General features: G+C 48.2%; 1 protein-coding gene across 1 annotated transcript in view; it reads right to left on the bottom strand.

Moving 5' to 3' along the window:
• Positions 1–23,024, bottom strand: part of PTPRN2 (protein tyrosine phosphatase receptor type N2) — an 842,052-nt gene that overhangs the window by 500,763 nt on the left and 318,265 nt on the right. The window contains exons 6-7 of the mRNA XM_087860611.1: positions 22,060–22,222; positions 5,528–5,888 (exon numbers count right to left, since the gene is read on the bottom strand). Of these exons, the coding sequence (XP_087716737.1) occupies positions 5,528–5,888; positions 22,060–22,222 (524 nt within the window). The remainder of the gene's footprint in view (positions 1–5,527; positions 5,889–22,059; positions 22,223–23,024) is intronic.

Below are 23,024 nucleotides of genomic sequence, written 5' to 3'. Positions count from 1 at the left end.
TGAGATGGCCTTGCTCAGACGAGGCCTCAGACACACAGAGAGGTCGAGAGCACGTGCAGGTCAAGCATGGACAGCGCTCGCCTCGGGAGGTAAGACTGAGTGACTTTTGTCTTCTTTCTACGTACCTATTATTCAAGCTTTGCATAGTAACCATTTATTATTTTATAATTGGTAAAAAGCACAACAAATAATCTTTCACAAATCGATTCCCACAGCACACTGATTATAGAAATTACAGAATGACATTCTCTGGAGGAGTTTCCACGTGGGTAGCGCCCAGGCACTGCCCCTTAAACCAGAGAGGCAGGATGCGGCCAAGCTTATGCCACACTGAAGCATGGCCATGTGCCGCCTGTCCTTTCCATGATCCTGTTTCACGCACTGCCTTAAAGCGTTTTAAAAGAAGGCAGGTATAAATAATAAATGAAGAAGAGGGTCTCTTTTCTATAAGTTTTCTCCAAATGTGTATTTGCCATACCCTTAAGCCAACTTCTTTACCACTTCTCTGGGGGTGAGTATGGCTGGGTCTTCCTGTGGTTGCATGTGAAACCAGAACTCAGTGTCCCATGTCAGACTCGACCGTGCTGCAGAAGGGCAGCGCCTTTGCTGTGTCACACGGGAGCTCCGGGCCCTCTGCACTACCACAGGGTCCCCCTTCCAGGTAGCAGCACACTGGGCGTCTGGGATATCCCGCTGTCCAGGCTGTACCATCCTGAGACGTCACAGCACACCAGCCCTCCGGACCTCCCTTTGACTTGCTTCCTGTTGCTTCCAAGATGAAATCGGGTTTATGCAGAGGACTGCACATAGAGATTCTGTGCTCACGGCGCACTTTCCACAGGGGCCGCAGGTGGCATAGCTAAATGCCATGGCAGTTCTCCAGGCAGTGGCGTGAAATGGCCCACCTGGGTGTCTGCTCTTAATGAACACCAATTAAATCCCAGTAGTGCACTGAGTCGAAGAGTTATTTTCAGGAAGCCCCTCAACTGCAAATTTAGAGGAAAGTTGGTCTTTTCTCATTCTTTTTCATTAAAATGTAAGAAGAGAAATCTTTACCCCTCCTACACTGGCGACACCCCAACCCCAGGGATCTTTGCTACTCTGCTGGCCTAGAGGCGAGGCACACACTTTTGCACACAATAAAGAGAGAGAGCTAAACTTTGCCTGCTGAAAGGTTATTTAAAGCTTTAGAGTCCAGGAGCAATTAGCCAGAGTAACAAAGTAAATTCAGTTCAAATATAAATTTTATACAGTTGCTTCTTAGGAGCCCTAACTCCGTCTTCAATGACCTGACTTTAAGGTGATCTAATTCAGTCTTTGGTGGCCTGACATGGGGATGACCCAACTCTGTCTTCAGTGACCTGATGTCAGGGTGACCCGACTCTGTCTTCAGTGACCTGATGTCAGGGTGACCCAACTCTGTCTTCAGTGACCTGATGTCAGGGCGACCTGACTCTATCTTCGGTGACCTGACTTTAAGTTGATCTAATTCAGTCCTCAGTGACCTGACATGGGGGTAACCCAACTCTGTCTTCAGTGACCTGATGTCGGGGTGACCCGACTCGATCTTCAGTGATCTGTTAGGGTGACCCAACTCTGTCTTCAGTGATCTGACTGTGGGAGGAGTGCCACCATTTAGCCTCTGATCTGCAGCTTCCTCGCCAGCAAAGTGAAATTGAAAATAATCCTGTGTTTTAAGGGTGATATGAAAATCAAATGAGACCATTTATGTGGATGAATCCACTGGTTCATTCACTCAGCAAACGCTTTGGCAGGCATGCACTGGGTGCTGGGATGCAGACAGGGACAGGGAGTGGTGCCCTATCTTCCTAAGTTGATGTTCTACAAGGGGAGAGAAGCATTTGCACAACAATTGCACAAACATGCACTGCACACTGTGAGATGTGTTCTGGGGAAGGTGCAAGGTGCCATTAGTGTCTCCTTTGGTGTGGGGTACCAGCTCATCTTGTTGAGAGATCAAGCATTTCAAACAGCCAAGCCGAAGTCGGCCAGCGAGGCTGAGTGGCCCTCGGCTGCTGATGCTAAAACAACACACAGCAAGACCGTGTCCTCTGCACACAAGGGCACGTTGTCAGCGCCTCTGAGCCTTCTTGCTGAGCAGTGAACACCGCGGTCAAATCTCTGGGCTGGCTCCTATAGCTCCAGGTTTACAGAGAGTGCAAAGCAAAGGAACAAGGTACATGTTATCTTTGGGAGGCAATCAGCAAAATCCAGAATGTGAAAACCGCGACAAGATAAGTGAATTTGTTTTTTTTTTTAATGTTGTGAGGAAAGGAAGAAGGAGGGGGAGAACACTTCTGCAAGTTTAAACAGACAGACCCACCACTTCAAATGCTCTTCTTTGGATCCTGCTTCAAAAAAAAAAAAAAAAAAAAAACTGTAAAGAAAATTTGTGACCACTAAGAAATGTGAACACTGATTAGATAATGATATTAAGACATTACTATTAATTTTCATGTATGGTGAAACTGTGTGGTTAGGGTTATACAAGCGTTCTCATCTCCCAGTGATAAGGTACTGAGATACAGACAGACGGAACCCTCTGAGGATGGGGAGGAGGCAGGTGCACAGAGTATCAGCAAAGACCAGGAGATGCTTCTTGCTGGAGCCCCACGATGCAATGCACAAGGTTCATCTTACTGTCCTCTATTTTGTGGTTGACATTCTACATGTTTCTTTTTAAAGCATAAATTGTAGCTGGAAGATAGTAGATATAAAAAGATACCAACATCGCAAGTTAGCACAGAAAAAAATGCCAACCAAATTATGCAGTTAATAAGGGTCACTGGAGAGTGAAGAGCATTTTCAAAGAGGATGTTCCCAAAGACCACACCGCAAGGGACATCAAGAAGAATATATTTGCAAATGACCCTACAGATAAAAGACTGGTATCCAAGATCTACAAAGAACTTCTCAAACTCAATACACGAGAAACAAATAAATCAAAAAATGGGCAGAAGATATGAACAGACACTTTTCCAATGAAGACATACAAATGGCTAACAGACACATGAAAAAATGTCAAAATCATTAGCCATCAGGGAAATTCAAATCAAAACAACACTGAGATACCACCTTACGCCAGTTAGAATGGCAAAAATAGACAAGGCAAGAAACAACAATTGTTGGAGAGGATGTGGAGAAAGGGGATCCCTCCTACATTGTTGCTGGGAATGCAAGTTGGTACAGCCATCTGGAAAACTTAAAAAGTTAAAAATTGAGCTACCCTATGATCCAGCCATTGCACTACTGGGTATTTACCCCAAAGATACAGACGTAGTGAAGAGAAGGGCCATATGCACCCCAATGTTCATAGCAGCATTGTCCACAATAGCTAAATCGTGGAAGGAGCCGAGATGCCCTTCAACAGATGACTGGATTAAGAAGTTGTGGTCCATATATACAATGGAATATTACTCAGCTATCAGAAAGAACGAGTTCTCAACATTTGCTGCAACATGGACGGCACTGGAGGAGATAATGCTAAGTGAAATAAGTCAAGCCGAGAAAGACAACTATCATATGATTTTTCTCATCTATGGAACATAAGAACTAGAAAGATCGGTAGGGGAAGAAAGGGATAAAGAAAGGGGGGTAATCAGAAGGGGGAATGAAACATGAGAGACTATGGACTCTGAGAAACAAACTGAGGGCCTCAGAGGGGAGGGGGGTGGGGGAATGGGATAGACCGGTGATGGGTAGTAAGGAGGGCACGTATTGCATGGTGCACTGGGTGTTACACGCAACTAATGAATCATCGAACTTTATATCGGAAACCGGGGATGTACTGTATGGTGACTAACATAATATAATAAAAAATCATTAAAAAAAAAAAAGAAGAAGAATGGGAGGCACCCCCTACAGGGGAGGCAGGACGCTCCTGAGCCGTAGCAGACACCTGAAGTGCACCACGTTCTGTGAACACACCTGGCTCTCCAAAGGATTTACATTCCTTTGGTAGGGGCTTCCTATTTCCAATAACTAGGACAGAAGTCATTGATAAGTGGGATTTTTTTTTTTTTAAGTCGTGGGAGAGGAGAAAGGAGACACAGAAGGGGTGGTTACAGAGAGAAGCAGACAGCCCCCATTGCATAACCTGGAGCACAAAAGCACATGGGGCGGTCAGCACCACGGAGAGGGCCTGCAAGGCTGAGCAGAGCCCCAGGCTTGGCCACTGGACGGCGGGGGTGACCTCCATGGTGTGTTTACAGCAGAGGTGTCAGGGGATGCTGAGCCAAGGAAGATGGGAAATGGACGGACACTACGAGAGCCAAATCAGCAGACACGGCCCTCTGATAGAGCCTGGTAATTACAGGAGCTAGAAGGCAGCAGGGCCGCGAAACGGAGTTCTCAGAGCAGTGCACGGCTTAGAGCAGGGGAGGGAGAGGAGCTACCACAGGCAGCAGCGTCCGTGGAGGAGTTCCAGTCGTACGATGGTGTGTTGACAGGTAAATGACCCGTAGGCAAGTGCACAGTCTGCTTTCTCTCCCAAGACAAGAACGAGAAGAAAGCGTTAGTAACGGCCACACATGCCTCCCTCTAATTATAACTTTGCTTTCCTTCAATGTGGAAGGTGCCATAATGACTTTGTGGACGGAGAGAGAGAGAACAAGAGACCTATTCGCTGAAAAGCAGCAATATGTAGGAAAGAAGACTGTCAGAGCAAATCCAATTAAGGCGTCACTTACAGAAAATAGACTGCTGATGTTAATGTGATTCTTGGTCCATTGTTTCAGAAATCCTGCTATCTGCTCAATTTTATTATTTGTACATCTTCAAAGAAGAAGTCGTGTTTTATCAGAGTCTCACTTGATACTTTATGGTCTTAGAAGATCAGCATACTAGAGCCCCTGCTCCTTACAGGGGAGTAGGGCCCAGTCAATACCCCTTCTCCTTGGGGCGGCACAGCAGGGGCAAGACCCGCGGGAGAGCCCTGAAGGAGCAGCGCGGAAAGCCAGTCACTCCGAAGGCCGCACGTGACCTCACTGCATTTGGGTGGCCTTAGCTTCACACGGGGCTCTTTTGTGGACAGCAAATAACCATAACTACGTGAGGTGGCCACGGGTTTGACCATAAGGAGTGCTGAGGGGCGACATACGCCGAATCCAAAAGCCCTCATGTTCCATTTCCCAAAACGTTTTGTGGCCAACATGGTTTGGGGGCCAGACCTGGTCATGTTCCCCAACCTGTTTCAGTGCCTTCCTCAGTGAGGTAATGTGACGGACACTACAGGGCCACAGCCCACACACCCTCAGCTTCCGCCACCCCCAGAAGGGCCCTTTTCTGCTGGGCCTGACCACGACCACCTTCTCTCCGACAGCAGCAGAGGGCCAGGAGAGTGCTGAAGGCCCTTCCTCACACCGCACCAGCTGTGGAAGTGACCCGGGGCAGCACAGAGGTTTACAAGCCATTCACGGGACAGGCAGAGTGCAAAGAGCTGGCCCTGGGCAGGTGCCGGAAAGACAGAAACAACAGAAACACAGGGGATTGGAGGAGGCTGCCTTACCATCATCCAAGGCCGGGGGGTCCTCAAGGTCTCCTGGAGGTGAAGGCCATTTCCGGAGGGCCTCTGGGGCCGAAAGTATTCTTGCTGTTTTCCAGGGCGCCCGCAGCGGGTTTCGAGGCCCTGGGTCACCCTCCCCGTGGGGCGCTGGGGGCTTCCGAGCCGTAGAGGCACCCAGCGCAGCAACCAGGCTCTGCCTGTCGGCACCGCCGTCCACCTTGGGGCTGAGCTCGTCAGGCTGCAGCCGGCTGTGGGTCCGCAAAGGGCGGCCCCCGGGATGGTCGGCCCGGGGCCCAGGAGCGTAGGTCAGAGCGGATGTCTGTGCCATGAAGGTCAGCACGCCGTCGGCACGGGGGTCCTCACCCTGCAGGGGCCGAGGATCAAACACAGCAGGTGAGCCTCCACATCAGCCACTGGAAAGGACATTTGATCTCAATGCTCAAGGCACCACATAGCCCCGACAGCTCTGAAATGCACACCCGAATTTTCCCGCACTGACAGACCAAACAATATGGTCCGTGTTCATCTTGCATTGGTTTTTCTAACAGCAGCTTTATGGAGATATAATTCACACACCACAAAATACACCCGACTCGGTGTTTTCAGTATGTCTAGAGTAGTGTGAACGTCACCACCATCTTTAATTCCAGCACGTTTTGATCACCCCTAAAGGAACCTCGTACTCATCCCCCTACCCCCAGCCCTAGGGTCGTCTGTTTTGACAGGTCCTATCAGTGGAATCGCACACCATGTGGCCTTCCGTGCCTGGCTTCTTGCACAGAGCGCCCTGTGTTCCAGGTGCATCCTGGCCGCGGCACCCAGCAGGGCTGCATTCCCTCCTACCGCTGAAACATCTCATTTTAAAGGGATCCCACATTTTGTTTATCAGTCGGTGGACATTGGGGGCCATTATACTGCTATGAACATTCACCGACAAGCTTCTTGGAGACATATGTTTCCAATCCTCTTGGGTTCACACCTGGAAGTGAAATTGCCGGCTCGTATGCTAGCTCTACCCGTGACTTGTCGGGAGCGGCCAGGATGTTTTCCAACACGGCTGCGCCATTTTGCGCTCCCACCAGCCAGGTGTGAGGACTCCAGTTTCTCTTCCTCCTCGCCAGTGCTTGTTATTAGCCATCTGTTCCCGTACAGCCATCTAGTGGGTGTCAAGTGGCAGCTCACTGAGGCTTTGATTTGCATTTCCCTGCTGGTCAATGATGCTGAGATCTCTTTATGGGCTTCTTGTCTTCTGTGGAGAAATGTCTCCCCAATTCCGGCACCTGCACTGGGGTTCACTGTTGCGGCAAAAGGAGCTCTCCATCCGTGACTGACTCTCTCCTTCAGTAGAAGCACCTACCGCTCCATCTTCCAGTCTTCATTTCACTCCAACTCCTTTCTTTACCAACTACTGAAATCATTCTTATCTCCTCTTCCTTTAACAGCAATATTCTGTAATAGCAAACCTGCCAGGTCACTCTTTTAACCATTATATGTAACACCAAGTCCACCACCTGGCCAGCATGACCCCTCATTGCACCTCCACCTGTATGTCCTCCTCACTTGCTCAGTCGATTTTCCCAGGAGGACGCATTCCCATCAGACTGTTTTGCCCCTAGACAAATCAAGGCCCAGTTGTCCTCCACTCTGGAACAGCTATAAAAATGTTAGAAAGTTCAATGTTCTACTTCTGACTGTGGGATCATCAAAATTTCATGGACAAACACAGAAATTTCCAACATGGAGATTCTCAGAAAAGTTAAAGCTGTCCTGGAGGCTTATTCAGAGCTCCCTTCATGGTGTGGAATGGGTCCACGAACCACAAATTGTTTAGATCTTGCCCATTCATACTTTCTAAACGTACCTTGCTTGGGGCACAAGATCAATGTTGAGTCAATGGGGAGTAGACCTTGGTGTCTAATTAAGATGTGCAGCCATCACTGAACTTAAGACAAGTGGTTCAGACTCCAAGTCTGGCTATTTTCAAAAATATTTGGGTTCAGCCTTCCAGGATAGATTTTGGTGTAGCAAGTTAGAAATCAGAAAACTAAGGTTGATACAGTTCTAGTTATTGTTCTCACATATGAACTTGGGTAAATGCATTGACCTTTTCAGACTCAATTTTCTGTGAAAGAAGGAGACTGGACATTATCTCTAAGATTGTTTTTATTCCTAAAATGATGTCAGTTTAGCTGTCATCCAAATTGTTTAATGTTGTCCAAGTACTGGCTGAAACCAACGGTTTTTCCTTTAGAAAAAAGTAAGATTCATTAGAGAAAGGGAGAGAAAAATAAAATGTTAGCACACCAATAGTCCCTGCAGCAGTTTCCCACAAATTGGGTGTAAGTGTCAATCTTAAGCTCAGCCTGAACTGTTCTGAAAGGCTGTCTCTGAACACCTGGGCAGGTCACAGTGCTGGGGGCTGTGGACAGCATCCAAATGCCTCATTAACGTGCCCACAAGCATTGCTCCTCTCTTTGCTACGAATGTACCTAACCTAGAGCTTCTCCTCAAAGGGCCTTTAGTTATAGTTGAACTGGAAAGCTCCAGTAAAGGACAAGCTAGGCTGAACACAGGGCAGACCGAACAGAGTCTGTGCAGTAGACGGGGGCGAACAATCTATTCTGGGTCTGTTTACCTGTGAACCAAATTAAGGGGAAGAGGAAAAAATAACATTTCAGTAGGTAAACTGGAGAAATAATAGAAAAACATCGGGGTTTACAAGTCATCCCAGGTCCTCTGTAAATGACGGGCAGCACAATGGTGTCCTCAGGGGAGCTCACTGTGGTCCAGCCAACAACTCGGAGCCCTGGGAGTTGGGAGACCAGCAATACGAGTATTCTCGTGGCAGCTTCCTGTTTGTGGCACCAAGTCTTGAAGGACAGAGCCGGGAGTTGGGGCTGGATTCTGGGGCAAGGCTGCCTGGGTTGGAATCCCACCTCTGGTCTCACCAGCCCGGCGAGCTTTGCTCTGGTGAGTTATTTAACCTCTAAGTCGTCTGTGGAAAGGGGTATTATCAGCAGGCACAGTGAGTGACATGGAGAGTCAGTGCAACCGCTCCTACCGTTTTTACTACCATTACATACCTCACCTTCTTAGACCTTCCTTTTCTTTAAAGCACAGGAAGTCCACAGATGACCTGAGCAGAAGCTGCACCCCAGTCTGAGGGTTTAAGCCTGAATTCAACAAACCTATGATGTCAGGTTCCCTACAATAATGCTGAATAATTTTTAGGACTGTAGTTGCCCAAATCTGGAAATTAGCAACCTAAAAGTACACAAATTTGCCAGTTTCCAGCACCTGGTATGGCCACTTCTGGTACATTAAGTCCTCATACCATTCATTACAGAAATCCGGTTGGAGCTTCCTTGATACGGTACAGTTCGTATGAAGCATCTGAGAACTGCCACCAAAGTTTGCTGAACTTTACGCTGAAATCATGTCCCTCCAGGCATATTCCTGAGCCCACAGTGTCGCCACGTGAGGAGGAGCAGAATGCGCTCGCCCACACCTTCCGCGCTGTTAATAAAACCAAGGGGGAAGACGGCTCTCTGGGGAGACTGGCCTGATCCTGTCGGCGCAGCTCTGTGCAGCCTGCGTGGCTTCGAGCTCCCCTCTCACTACCTTCAGAACTAGGAAAATACTTCCTTTTTTTCCTTAAAGCAGGGACGAGGATTAGGGAGAGTGAAAAGGAGGTAGAAGTGCTCCGCACGTGGCTCAGAGGAGGCGTCTGGTAAACGGGGGCAGCAGCAGCATCTCCTGTGGAAGCACGACCCCCACCGTCTCCACCCCCAGCAGCACCACGAGCCCCAGCGGTGCCAAGCTCTGCACTACGTTCTGTGGGGAAGGGGGTCTCAAACGCGGACCCGAGACGAACTGCGGAAGGAGATGGGAGCCAGGTCCTAGACTGTGTAACTCCTAGTGAAAGTGTATTTTTAAAGAGGTGGAAGGAAGAGGAGCTCAGAGCAGTTGCCTGGAGCCAGCTGACACACATCCTAGAGCCACCACGCGCAGGTCTGCCCAACCATCAAACGGGCACAGAAGCTCCCCTTCCCACCAGCTTCGCCAGGACCAGGGGCCCAGAGCGAAAAGTCTGGCTTCCTTCCTCTCGTGGAAATCCACCCACTCCACTCCCAGACCGCACAGTGATGGATTCAGACGGCCAGGAAGGCCTAGAGGCCCTCGGAGTCCCCCACGCAAGCAAACACTGAGGGGCTGAGTCTCATGTCAATACACTGGCCACTAATCCTTACCAGGTATTCTCTCACGCCAAGGACCCAACACAAACGAGGAAACTCAAACTGGGCTACTTCTGACCACAGAACATCTTCTCCCGTTTGTCTCACAGCCTGAAGGCGGCACTGACGAGCACACTGATCACGACTGCTTGCTGCTGGTGACCAAGTGTACAGCAGTGGGGCTGTCGACAGGCTTCCCAAGGAGGTGACCCCACAATGCCACTGGAGGTGGCAAGATTTGGGATCCCCATAAGGGGGTCTCAGGAACCCTCCACCTCCAATTCATTAATGTAGGGAAGGGATTTCTGCGCTCAGGACATAGAGGAGGATTCCGGCGCATTGTTAAGTCTCTCCCTCTGTCTGTGTCTCTGTTTCTTTCTCTATCCCTCTCTACCCCTCTTCCTCTCCTTCCCTTTTCCTCAGTCCCTCCCCCCACTTCCCTCCCTCCCTCTCTACCCCCTTCTTCTCTCCCTCTCCCTTTCTTCCCTCCCTCCCTCTCTCTCCTGCCCTTCTTCTCTCTCCCTCTCTCTCCCTCCTTACCTATCCTCCCTTCTCTCCCTCCCAACACAGAGAGAAGGCTATCCTGCCAAGGTGCTCAGGCTCCAAGCAGCCAGCCTGCCGCATGTGCAGGGAATGAATTGGAGGTGTCATTCTTCCTGAGCATTGTTGCCAGGACAAAAGAAATGTTTGCCTTTAGGGGAGCTTCACACTGGTCTATCTTTGTCTGCAGCTGAGACCTAGAGCTTTCAGTTAGAAAAATCAGTCCCCAAACACTTTTTACAGAGTTCACAAATTCTATGTGGTTGAAGAGATGTTAAGTTCTAAACTCGGGATCAACGAATTTTGCAGAAAGTTGACAGGAATACGAGCTGTGGATTTTAAATTATGGATATCTGCAATGATGCTGGGTTACGCTCACTTGGAATGGTTCTAGACACCACCGATGGCTTGAAGCCAGCACCACTGCTCCTCCGCTCTACCCCACCCACGTTAGCTCTTCCTCCTGTCGTTTCTGCTTCACCTGCTGTCCTGGTTTGCATCTTGTCCTTTCCAGCATCTGCACCTACAGCCTCAGACCCAGCAAGTAACAGGTTAAAAGGAATGGACTGAAGCAGAGGGTTGCAATCCATTTTTCTACCCTCCTCGGAGAAGCATGAAGCATGGAGTTAGAGGCCACTGACTACGAAAACCAGCACAAAGTGGGTCCTGTTTCCTGAATGCTGGTACCAGGCTGTTCTTTGGTTTTCTATGTTTTAATTCTTTTTGATCCTCTCAAGAAACCTATGGTGTACAAAAAAACTACAGAATTTTAGAGATACAAAGCCGACTTTCTGGCAGGTGAGGACCAGGGCTTGGACGCAGCCCCGTGCATCTGGCTTCAGGCTGCACGACAGAAAGAAGCAGGCTCGCCCAGCAGTCTGTCTGGAGGAAAGCGACAGAGTTTGGAGGAGGAAACTTGGTGAAGATGTTTTTGGCTTAAAAACTAATGTGAAAACGTTGGACAAGAATTCAGGGTTCTGACTTCAGCTCTACCACCAGTGAAGTTTCACTCTTGGTGAAGATGTTTTTGGCTTAAAAGCAAATGTGAAAACGTTGGACAAGAATTCAGGGTTCTGACTTCAGCTCTACCACCAGTGAAGTTTCACTCTTGGTGAAGATGTTTTTGGCTTAAAAGCAAATGTGAAAACGTTGGACAAGAATTCAGGGTTCTGACTTCAGCTCTACCACCAGTGAAGTTTCACTCTTGGTGAAGATGTTTTTGGCTTAAAAGCAAATGTGAAAACGTTGGACAAGAATTCAGCGTTCTGACTTCAGCTCTACCACCAGTGAAGTTTCACTCTTGGTGAAGATGTTTTTGGCTTAAAAGCAAATGTGAAAACGTTGGACAAGAATTCAGGGTTCTGACTTCAGCTCTACCACCAGTGAAGTTTCACTCTTGGTGAAGATGTTTTTGGCTTAAAAGCAAATGTGAAAACGTTGGACAAGAATTCAGGGTTCTGACTTCAGCTCTACCACCAGTGAAGTTTCACTCTTGGTGAAGATGTTTTTGGCTTAAAAGCAAATGTGAAAACGTTGGACAAGAATTCAGGGTTCTGACTTCAGCTCTACCACCAGTGAAGTTTCACTCTTGGTGAAGATGTTTTTGGCTTAAAAGCAAATGTGAAAACGTTGGACAAGAATTCAGGGTTCTGACTTCAGCTCTACCACCAGTGAAGTTTCACTCTTGGTGAAGATGTTTTTGGCTTAAAAGCAAATGTGAAAACGTTGGACAAGAATTCAGGGTTCTGACTTCAGCTCTACCACCAGTGAAGTTTCACTCTTGGTGAAGATGTTTTTGGCTTAAAAGCAAATGTGAAAACGTTGGACAAGAATTCAGGGTTCTGACTTCAGCTCTACCACCAGTGAAGTTTCACTCTTGGTGAAGATGTTTTTGGCTTAAAAGCAAATGTGAAAACGTTGGACAAGAATTCAGGGTTCTGACTTCAGCTCTACCACCAGTGAAGTTTCACTCTTGGTGAAGATGTTTTTGGCTTAAAAGCAAATGTGAAAACGTTGGACAAGAATTCAGGGTTCTGACTTCAGCTCTACCACCAGTGAAGTTTCACTCTTGGTGAAGATGTTTTTGGCTTAAAAGCAAATGTGAAAACGTTGGACAAGAATTCAGGGTTCTGACTTCAGCTCTACCACCAGTGAAGTTTCACTCCACCTTTTCAGCCTCAGTCTCCCTCTCCGTAAACCACTAAAGGTCCCCGGGAACTTCTCATCCTCGTACAGCACGAGTCTACAGAAAGGACAATCCAGCCTGATGTAACAAGGCTGTGGCTTCTTTTCTGTCTGTCCAATCAGCTCCGAAGAGTCCAGATGGGAGAAGTGGACAACTGTCAAAGAATGCCCAAGCAGCTTTTCATACACGGTGACATGAGAAGTTAGATCAAAAATAAAGATAAAAAACACAATGTCTTCTGCCCACACGATTCAGCACTAAAGAAAAACAAGACATGATGTGATGAGACTGGGTGTTATGCTGAACTAATGAATCATTGAACATTACGTCAAAGCCAATGATGTACGATCCCTTGGCTAACTGAATTTAAATAAAAAGAAAAAGAAAAACAAGAAATAAGGACTTCTCACAAAGCTTCTTTGTGGCTTCCTGTGTTTATACAACCATCTCTCCTCCCAGCAAGTCAGCTGTGGGAGGGCAGGGCCGGCTGCCCTGCCCTGTAGCTGCAGGATCTGGCCCGAGGTCCAGCAGGATGAAGGCAGAAACATGGGTCTGGGAGAGATGGTGCATGTGTGATCACACCGCGTGAGGTCACACATTGATCCCCAGCCCCACGAGTGTCACACCTCAGACGTTCCACCTGCTGGGTAAGCAGATGAACACTTAAATGACAGGTAGGCTGGTTTGCCCACAGAGCTCAGTTCTGAGCCGACTAGGGCCTCAGGCTCTCTGCAAGTGGGGTGGCCTGCTTCCCCAGGTAGGACTTTACAAGCAGGGAATGGGGGCTGGTACTCAGAGTAACTATGATTAATCCCTTCCTACATACGAGGCACAAACCGTGAGAACAGCTCTACCATGAGATCCCAGCTTCCCACTGAAGGCCAGTAGAAATAACAGCATGAGAAGGCAACTTGTAAGTCAAATGAACATCATGGGTGTGGCTGAGACACAAGGCTGTAGCCATGGTCCTCACAGCTCCGCACCTTCGCACACGCTGTTCCCAGCAGCACCGCTAAGTAGACGGCAGGGGGAACCTTCAGCCCTCACATTGGATTTCCTAAGGTGGCATCTCTTCAGAAACGGAGGACGCCTGGCTGGTTTCTGGGCAGACGGCTGCCATGAACAGCCGCGTGAAGTCTTCTTGTGAACACACCGGGCCTTTCTCTAATGTGTCACAAGACAGACGAATGGTCAACTGTCAAGAAATTGCCCACTCCGTGGCTGGAACAGTTCATGTTTCCACTAATTGCTTCACATTCTCACCAAGAGTTGGTATCGCAGTTACTTTTTCTTATTGTAGCCAGTCTAGTGGACAGGAAGTAGCCGTTCTTTACGGTGTTATGCTGTATTTCCCCCAATGAATAATGATTTTGGCCCCTTAATGTCCTTATTGGCCATTTATATGTCTTTTTTTTTGATCAAGTGTCTGTTCAAAACTCTCACATATTTTGCGTTGGCTTGCTCATCTGTTTTTCTTTTCCATCTTGATTAAGGTATAACGACACGCAATAAACAGCGCACGTTGGTTTTGACACAACTATACACCTACGAAAACCATCACCAGAGTTAAAGCAATGAACACAACTCTTGTCCAGAAAGTGTGCTTGTCCCCTTTTTAACACTTCTTTCTCCCTGCTTCCCACTCTCACCCCCTCAGGCAATCACTGATTTCCTTTCCATCGCTCATACACTACTTTGTATTTCTCACACTTTGTGTAAGTAAAACTATAACAGTGTGCACTTTCTTTCTGTCCGTCAGCACAATGATCTGGAAAGTCATCCGCGTGCATCAATAATTCATTCACCTCTTGCTGGGTAGCAGTCCACGTGCTTCTTTATTCACTTGTTGACAGGCATCTGAGCTTTTCCAGTTGGTGGGAATTACTATTGCGGCTGCCATGAATATTAACGTACAGTCTTCGAATGGACAAAGCTCTGATGGATCTTGGACAGGAGTGTGATGGCTGGATCACAGAGTGGGCGTATTCCCACCAGCAGTGGGTGAGAGTTCCATTTCTCCACCCCCTTGCCAACACATAGTGTGGGCGTCTTTTAGATTTCAGTCATTCTAGTAGGTGTGAGATGGCAGCTCCTTGTGGTTTCATTTTATTTCCCTGATGAACAATGTTGAACATTTCACCTGAGTTTATTTGCCACCATTTATCTTCTTTGGTGAAGTGTCTTTTCAAATCTTTTGCTCAATTCTTTACTTGCCTCCTCTTTTTCATTTTAATGAGTTTTGAGAGCTCTTTACACATCGTAGAGAAAAGTACTTTTTCAAGTGTATTATTTGCAAATTTTTTTTCCCCAGGCTGTGACTTGTCTTTTAATTCTCTTATCAGGATCTTTCAAAGAAGAGAATTTTTTATTTTTATGGAGTCCAATTTATGAATTCTTCTCTTCTGGACTGCACTTTTGGTGTCACAGTTTTACATCAGTTTGGGGGACCTCAACACTATTAAGCCTTCTGACACACAATCACATCTCCATTAATTTAGACTTTCTCTAGTTACTCTCATCAATGTTTTTTTAATTCTCAGGGTACAAAGCCTTACACATATTCTGTTACCTTTCTCTCTAATTGTTTCGTAATCTCAGTGCTACCATAAATGACTTCATCTAATTGTTTGTAGTTAGTTTATAGAAATACAATGGATTTTTGTATATTTACTTTGCATTCTGTGGCGTTGCCATGCTCACTTATTAGTTTCAGTAGCTTTTTTGTAGGTTCTGCCAAATTTTCTGCAAAGGCAGTCATGTAATCTGGATGCCTTTTATTTTTCTTGCTTTATCGCATTGACTAAACTGTCCAGTAACAGAAGAGGCAAGAGCAGTCTTCCTTGTCTAATTCCAGATTTTAAGTAGAAAGCATTCAGTCCTTCTTCATTCAGTGTGATGCTAGTTGTAGATTTCCTTCATGAACTGATGATGACATTTGTCAAATGCTTTTTCTGCATCTTTTACAACTATTGTATAGTTTTCCTTTTTTTAATAATAATTTTTTATTATGATATGTTAGTCGCCATACAGTATATCCTTAGTTTTTGATGTAATGTTCCATGATGCATTAGTTGTGTATAACACCCAGTGCTCCATGCAATATGTGTCCTCCTTAATACCCATCACCGGCCTATCCCAATCACCCAGCCCCCTCCCCTCTGAAGCCCTCAGTTTGTTTCCCAGAGTCTATAGTCTCTCATGGTTCATTCCCCCTTCTGTTTGCCCCCCCCTTCATTCTTCCCTTCCTTCTCCTACCAATCTTCCTATTTCTTATGCTCCATAAATGAGTGAAACCATATGATAATTGTCTTTCTCTGCTTGACTTATTTCGCTGAGCATAATCTCCTCCAGTCCCGTCCATGTTGCTGCAAATGCTGTGTAATCGTTCTTTCTGATGGCTGAGTAATATTTTCCTTTCTTGTTAATGTGGTCAGTTATACTCAATAATTTTCAAATGTAGACAATTTCCCTGTATCATCTGTATTATCCTTTTTTATATAACATTGGTTTTGATTTGCTAAAATTTGTTTAAAATTTTTGCTTCTATATTTCTGAGGGCTAATGATCTGAAGTTTTCTTTTCCTTTATCTTTCTTTGTATGATTTTAATCTTTTGATATTTATTGGCTTATTTTATGGCCCAGGACATGATCTATATTGGGGAATATTCTGTGTACACTTGAAAATAATGTGTATTCAGCAGTTTTTAGATACTATTGTTCTATTAATACCAATCAGGCTAAGTTGCTTGATGCTATTATTCAAATCGTCTATACCCTTAATGATATTCTACCCATTTGTATAAGAAGTTCTTGAGAGAGGGGAGTTAAAAATCTCTAAAAATGACTGTGGACTCATGTAATTCTCTTTTTGGTATTCTCATATTTTTGCTTTATGTACTTGAAGTGCTGACATTAGGTTTATAAAAAAGATTTGTATGTCATTTAATGAATTGATCATTTAGTCATTCTTATATGCTCTATCTCTGATAATGCTATTTGTCTTGAAGTGTACATTGATTAATATTAACATAGTCCCAGAGCCTTTCTGATATTTAGAATCTCCATTGTATGTCTCTTCCATACTTTCACTCTCAACTTACATATGTCTTTCTAATTTCATGTGCTTTCCTCTAACATGTCTGGTCTGTTCCTAAACTCATCAAATGAATTCTTTTTTTCTGATCCTATTGCTTTCAATTCTAGCATTTCCATTTGGTGTTCTTTTATTGTTTCCATCTCTCTGCTGCAGTTTTCCATTTGTTCATTTATGTTTTTTCACCTTTCCCACCCAATCCTTTAATATACTTCATTATTAAAGCATCCTTTTCTAATCATTACAACACCTGAGTCACATTTGGGTATTCCTTATTCTTCTATTGCCTCTTTCCTCTCTGACCATGAGTCACAACTTCTTGTCCCTTCAGGTGCCCCCCAGTTCTGGACTGTAAGCTGGGTTTTGTATAAAGAGTAACAGAGAATGAAGGAAGGAATATTTATCGCTGGGAAATGGCAAGTCCTCCTCCTGTCGGCCTGCTATCGTGGGGCTGAATTCGTGCGAGCTGTACTTGAAATGGGCATTGGTTTTGTCGCAGAGTCAGACTCAGTAACTACCGGCTACAGTTATGTTGAGGGTGGGATCAAGCCTTTTCTTCAGCAGTGCTGGGCTCTAAGCCCTACTGCGACTCTGAGGATGGCTTTATGCTTTGCAGACACTGTTCTGAGCACGGGAGCGGTCTCTGATTTACAGCCAATAGCAATTTGTGGACCCACCTTTCTGCTTCCCATAGGGTAGATCTTCCTTTACCACTCTGCCTTGTCCCAAGCCTCCAGAAGGCTGCTGAGGAGTGCTCAGAAGGGTCTGGTGCTCCCGTTCTCCCCCTGCAGTATACAGTCTTCTCATATACTCAGTGCTCTGTGCAGCTGCTGCTGGGGCTCCTATCCCTCATGCCAATTCCTTAAAGTTGGGGACCGTGCTCTTCCCATCCCTCCTACAGCTGGTTCCCTTCCTGCTGTTGCAGCCTGTATGAAAGTAGTGGGGTCCCTTCTCCCCTAGAATGACCTCATTACTTTTTGGATTTCAGTCCATTTGGGTTTCTTTGTATCATCAGCAAGCCAAGGGGTTTTCTAAAAGCTAGGATTGGTAGCTCACCTGGCCTGTTCATGTTGTTCAGGGGGGATTAGGGTGGTCTCCCGACATTCTGCCTGTTGAGTCCACCTGGTGACTTCTAGTTGCTCCTCCAGTACCCGTCCCAAGAAGCGCTCACTGACCCACTCACTGACTCACAGTTCTGTTATTTTGCGCATTTCCTGCACTACAACACTGCTCCATCCTTAACTGTATCTGCACGTCTTCCTTACCTGGGAGGACTTGTGAGGTCCCAGCAGCAGGACTAGGGTTTACCTTTCTAACCCCGGCACTGTTGAACATTAACAATGCTGACATGATGTTTCCAAAATAAATCAGTTAATTCACAGCGTTTCCAAGTGATGAATTTTGGTTTTAACCTCCTCAACAGCACTGTGCAAGTTGAGAACTTCCTGTGTTCTCTGTAGTGATGACAAGGACATTTACCCAGTGCTGCCGTGGTCAATGAAAGCAGGAGCTGCGTCCACCCCTGACAGCACACGGGGAATGATGACACCGACCGAGCGAGAAGAGCTCACCCGTGCGTCAGAGCAGCAGTGCCGCTTCGGTTAGGCAGTAATTCGTATTCAAGCCTCTCAAGGTAATCAATTCACAATGTTTCCCTCACTCTGTGCTAGAGGTAGATTTTTGAAGATACATAGAAAAAAGATTATTTATAAAATAATTCATTGGAAATTGGTTGCACCTTGAAAGATCATGGGTGTATAAAACTTAAATTTCCAACTTAGATTTTCATCACTTGAAAGGGGCAGAGATCAGAAAACACTGCTCAAAGCCGTGGCTGGCTGTACTTTTGTGGCAAAAAAGTCTGCACGGTAGCTTTGGTAACATCTGATCAGGGACTTCTTTTGCTTTATCCAATCTTTGTTCATTAGAAAGATGACATAGGACGGAGAAAATAATATGTTCTAGGTTTTCCTTGCATTTTTTAATACTGAGAAGCATCTATTTCAGCATAGAAGAAAAAAGCCTAAGCCAAAAATGCCACCAAGTGCTCATTTCCTTTTCTTCTCCAAGTGCTCATTTGCTAAATAATCCTTGTGAGTGGGGTGCTAAAAGGGCCATGTGGTAGGATGGCCGCAGAATCCATGATTCAAACTGGGACATCTGTGAGGGAAAGTGCCCAAACAAACTGTGGTGGATGGCCCTCCTACTGCATGGGTGTTTAGGGACTATGGAAGCCAAACTTGGTGGTGACAAGTGGATGGAATGTGTGGTGAGATCAGCGCCAGCCCCGCTCTCCCATTTCTCTCTTCTGAAATGCAGTGCAGGCAGGGATGGAGGCCACCTGTCCCTATCCCTCCAGTGGCCCTACAGTAGTCAGAGGCAATGGCCCCACATCTCAGTCATAGGCTTTCAAAGGAATTAGGGTCCATGCAAAGACATCAGTCACACTTTCTTCCGGAGTGGGAAGGCTGCCTTGAGAGCAATCCCAGGATGTGCGTCCAGATGTTCAGCGTAGAATCAGTGTACGGGAGCCTGGGCTAGAAAGACACTGCAGCAAACCCTACTGGCCACTGTAAGGAGGCTACAGATTCGTGCAGCCACACCACCACCTCAGGCCTAACAGGATCCACTGAGGCGGATCTGGCAGTTATGCACCACTTGGGAGCTCGTGCCCTGGAACCACCCCAAGAGTCCCCAGGAGCTGCTCTTAGCCACCTCTTGTGGCATGGCCACGGCCCCGCCCAACACTCCCGGCACAGACCGCGTGCATCTAAGTCCCACTTCACAAGCCTCCACAGTTGGCTGCAGTTGATTTCTGATCCTGATGTCACGCTCTCGGGTTACTCATAGCACGGCGCTAACCGCGAGGCAATACAGCAGAGAATCCAGGTGCATTCCATGCCCCTCCATGTCCAGGGAGCACAGTCTATTCTAAACTTGACTCTCATTTTAGTGCAAGGTTAGGTGAGTGATGACCACACTGAAGGGGAAACATGGTGCTGGATTCAGAATGAACGCTGAGCTCCCACTGCACCAATGGGGACAGCCGATGAGCTTTGCCAACGTCCTGTGGGACAGAGGTGAGGTGCTGCCCTGGAGCCCACACACCTTCCTTCTCGGTCTCTGGAACCAGCGGAAAAGGCACTGGACTTAGGTTAGGGGAACGTGGTGAACCTCCTTCCAGAGAAATCTCAGCTGATTGTCTCATTCAAGCGTCTTCCTAGTATTCCGAGTCTTGGGAACTGTTAACGACTCTCTTGCCCTTCCCTCCTCCACAACCAACTCTGGGTCCAACACGTAGGGACACGAGGCAATGTCTGCATTACCAAAGCCCAGAAGCCCAAGTAGAAGCCAAGGCTGAGCATGAAGCTTTATGTCCCTTTTGATAAAGACACATCAGGGGACAAGGGAGGCAGACGAAACAATGCTTTTGGGTTTGTATGTACTTAAACTACCATCTTCAGCACTGGGGGACATGCTGGTTTTCCAGTGTGCGGGGGAGTAAGTGAACAAGTGAGACCGGCCTGCGGGGCTGTGCGGTGCTGGAGCACAGACAGAAGTGGCGCTGTCGAGCACAGCTGTACCCCCGTTCTCCTCAGGAGGTGGGGACACCACCAAGAATCAGCAGATGGTTTCCAGATACTGACGTACTTTCCCTGTTTCTGAGGACTGTTTACGATGAGAAGTAATAACTACTATTAATTGAGGCCTTCCCTGAAAGCCCGACATGCGCTGTCTTGGACGTTATGCCCAACTTCACAGCCAGGGGCCCCGGGGCAGAGAGGCTGAACAGCAGCTTCCCCAAGGCCACACAGCACTGGTGGGAGCTGGTTTTGAATTTGCTCGAGGGTGTCAGGCATCTCGCCTACCACGTCTGCCCCAGGAAAAGGGGGGACAACCCCATCTTTCACCCCACAGCATCCAGCTGAGCGTCTGGCTCATAGAAAGTGCTTAGTCAGTATCAGCGAATGAGTAAAAAATCTTAACATTTAAAACAATGTGCTAAGTGGCCCCAGCTCCACCAGGGTTAAGGTCCACGTTAAGAAGCTGGCCAAGGGTCCAGGCCAGAGTGGGCTTGGGCCAAGCGCTGCGTGTGGGCCCTCCTGGCATGACCTTACTCTCTCCCGCTAGGGGCTCACCTGTGAGGGCTGAAGGAAGACCTCCACTATCAGGGTAGATGCCAAGAGCTGGGCAAACACATTCCCACGACCCAGGGTGGAAAGATGATTGTGGCGGAGCTCCCAGCCCACACCTAACTTGACCACACCGAACTTGCAGGGTCGCAGCACCCAGGAGAACGCGCACCTGGTTCTGACGTACCTACTCGAAGTCAGTCCACTCCCAGGCCTCACCAGCAGTGGGCCCTCTAAAGGAACTTGTGGGGGCGCTACCCAGAATCCCAGCCCAGAGTGGGCTTCAAGGATTTCAGTGGCTTCTCAACAAGAAAATAATCAAAAAGGGGACCCGCGCTGCTTCCCCCATATTTCCCAGAGCCACAGCCATCTTCTGATGAAGCCCCAGCAGGGCCTCAGAGGAAGAGGACCTTCATCAGCCGGGCATCAGTCACAGCAAGGAAAAGATGTCAAATCCCAGTGAACATAACTAAAAAAGCAGCATGTGCACCAGGCGAGATATGCCCACGATCACCCTGGACTTCAACACATTGCCCAAACCCCCTTCCTGGGACGCGTGAGGGCCCTGGCTCTGACGGTCACTAGGGCCCTGTGCCTGCTCTTTCCAGGTGAGTCAAAACCTGGCAACTCCCGTTTAGCTTCCATCGAAGAAGCTGAGATTTCTAGTTGTTTCTTTAAAATGTTCTTTTGAACATCCTCAAATGGCTTGAGGGCCGCTTTAGTGTTGGTATAAAATGAACTTCCCGCCAAGAGCGCGGTGCCCAGACGCTCTGCACCACATGGGATGCCTGCCCAGGCCGGAGAGGCTTCCTGAGAGGCGAGACCTGCAGTGTGACTGCAGCACAGGCCCAGCACACTAGGACAGCTGGCCACCCTGCGCCCACCTAATTCCAGCCAAGTTCAGGGTCCTCTCGTGCTCCTCCCTCACAGCTGCGTGCCCACTGCTGTCCTGGTCCAGGGGGTGACGGTGGGCCCTTCCCTTAAAGGGCGGAAACACCCTCTCTGCTTCCTCTAGGCGTCACGTCTGTATTTGATGGTGGGCTTTCCAGAGCTCCCGTGCCTGCCCCAAAGAAGACACCCTGAAGACCTCACCCCTAAGGGACCCAGACCACTGATGGGCTCAGCACTGACGGTGGGTGGGCCGCCACTGCTGGACTTGTGAGCATGTGGTGCACCTGTAGGTGGGTCCAGGGCCATTTCCTGCACGCGCCCTGACCCACACAAGACATGAGAGGAACCAGGAAACCCCAAGGACTTAGGAAGTCGGCCCTGTGTGTTCACACAGAGAAAACTGCATGCGGCAGGTCAGAGACACGCCCCAGCCCACAGAGCAAGCTACGAGGGTCACCTGAGCTGCTGGTGTGTCGGGCCTTGTCCTGGGGCGCATGTTCGGAGCAGCAGCCTGGGACAGGGCCTGCAGGTACGGCAGGTAGCGCTGAACAGCCTTGGCCAGGGCGCTGTCCTCCTGCAGACTGTACCTCCTGTCCTTATCCACACTCAGCTTTGAGGTCCTGAAAAGCAAAAGCAAACCATGAGCCCGTCACACGTTTGTTCACGGTGAGGAGTGTCCCGGGCATCTGTTTCACACGAGCGAAACGCACGTGGGACGGCCACAGCGCCTGAGCAAGGACACAGGGCTCGCGGCCGGAGGGGGAGGTCCTGCCTCCTTGGCGCACATCAGCCACGGGCTTCACTCTCCTACGCATCTCCCTGAGCCTGGTGCTCTGACGCGCCTCAGAGCCATCGTGCGGCCCTGATGAGTGACCCCTAGAGAAGGCCAGGCCTCGAGCACGTTCTCAGCATGACCCCTCTGAGCACCACGGACGGGAGACAAGCTAACAGACAGACGTGTAACAGCCAGCACTTACTGCAAGTCCAATCTGAGAGGCAGAGAGCGGGGGTATGCAGCGGCCCAGGGGCACAAAGTCTACATGGAACGGGGCCCGAGGTCTAGGGAGGCGGAATGGTTGGGGCGGGGGGTGGGACACAGGCAGAGGAGGCAAAAACAAAACAAAGAGCCAAGAACAGGTCTGAGGTCTGGGCAAGGACAGGCTCACACAGAGCCTTGGCAGCCGGGAGTGGAGGTCGAGGCCGCAGAACTGAGAGCTGACCTCGTTACAATCAGGGCAGGTGGGAGTCACACAGTGATGGGAGGCACAGCGCCACAGAGTAGAAAGAGCCCCGGAATCGAGCCCTCCCGGGTCCCACCACCTCTCAAAACCTCAGCAAATACCCCATATGCGCAACTGTTCAGAGCGCCTCTGCAGGAAACACCCGGTGAGTGGTTTGGTGCTCACGGCAGAGACTGACCCT

This window comes from Ursus americanus, chromosome 3 (assembly GCF_024610735.1).
Source record: "Ursus americanus isolate L20-20 chromosome 3, mUrsAme1.1.p, whole genome shotgun sequence".
Taxonomy (NCBI): Eukaryota; Metazoa; Chordata; class Mammalia; order Carnivora; family Ursidae; genus Ursus; species Ursus americanus.
Note: the sequence above shows the minus strand (reverse complement) of the source record. Positions and strands in the feature narration are given on the sequence as shown.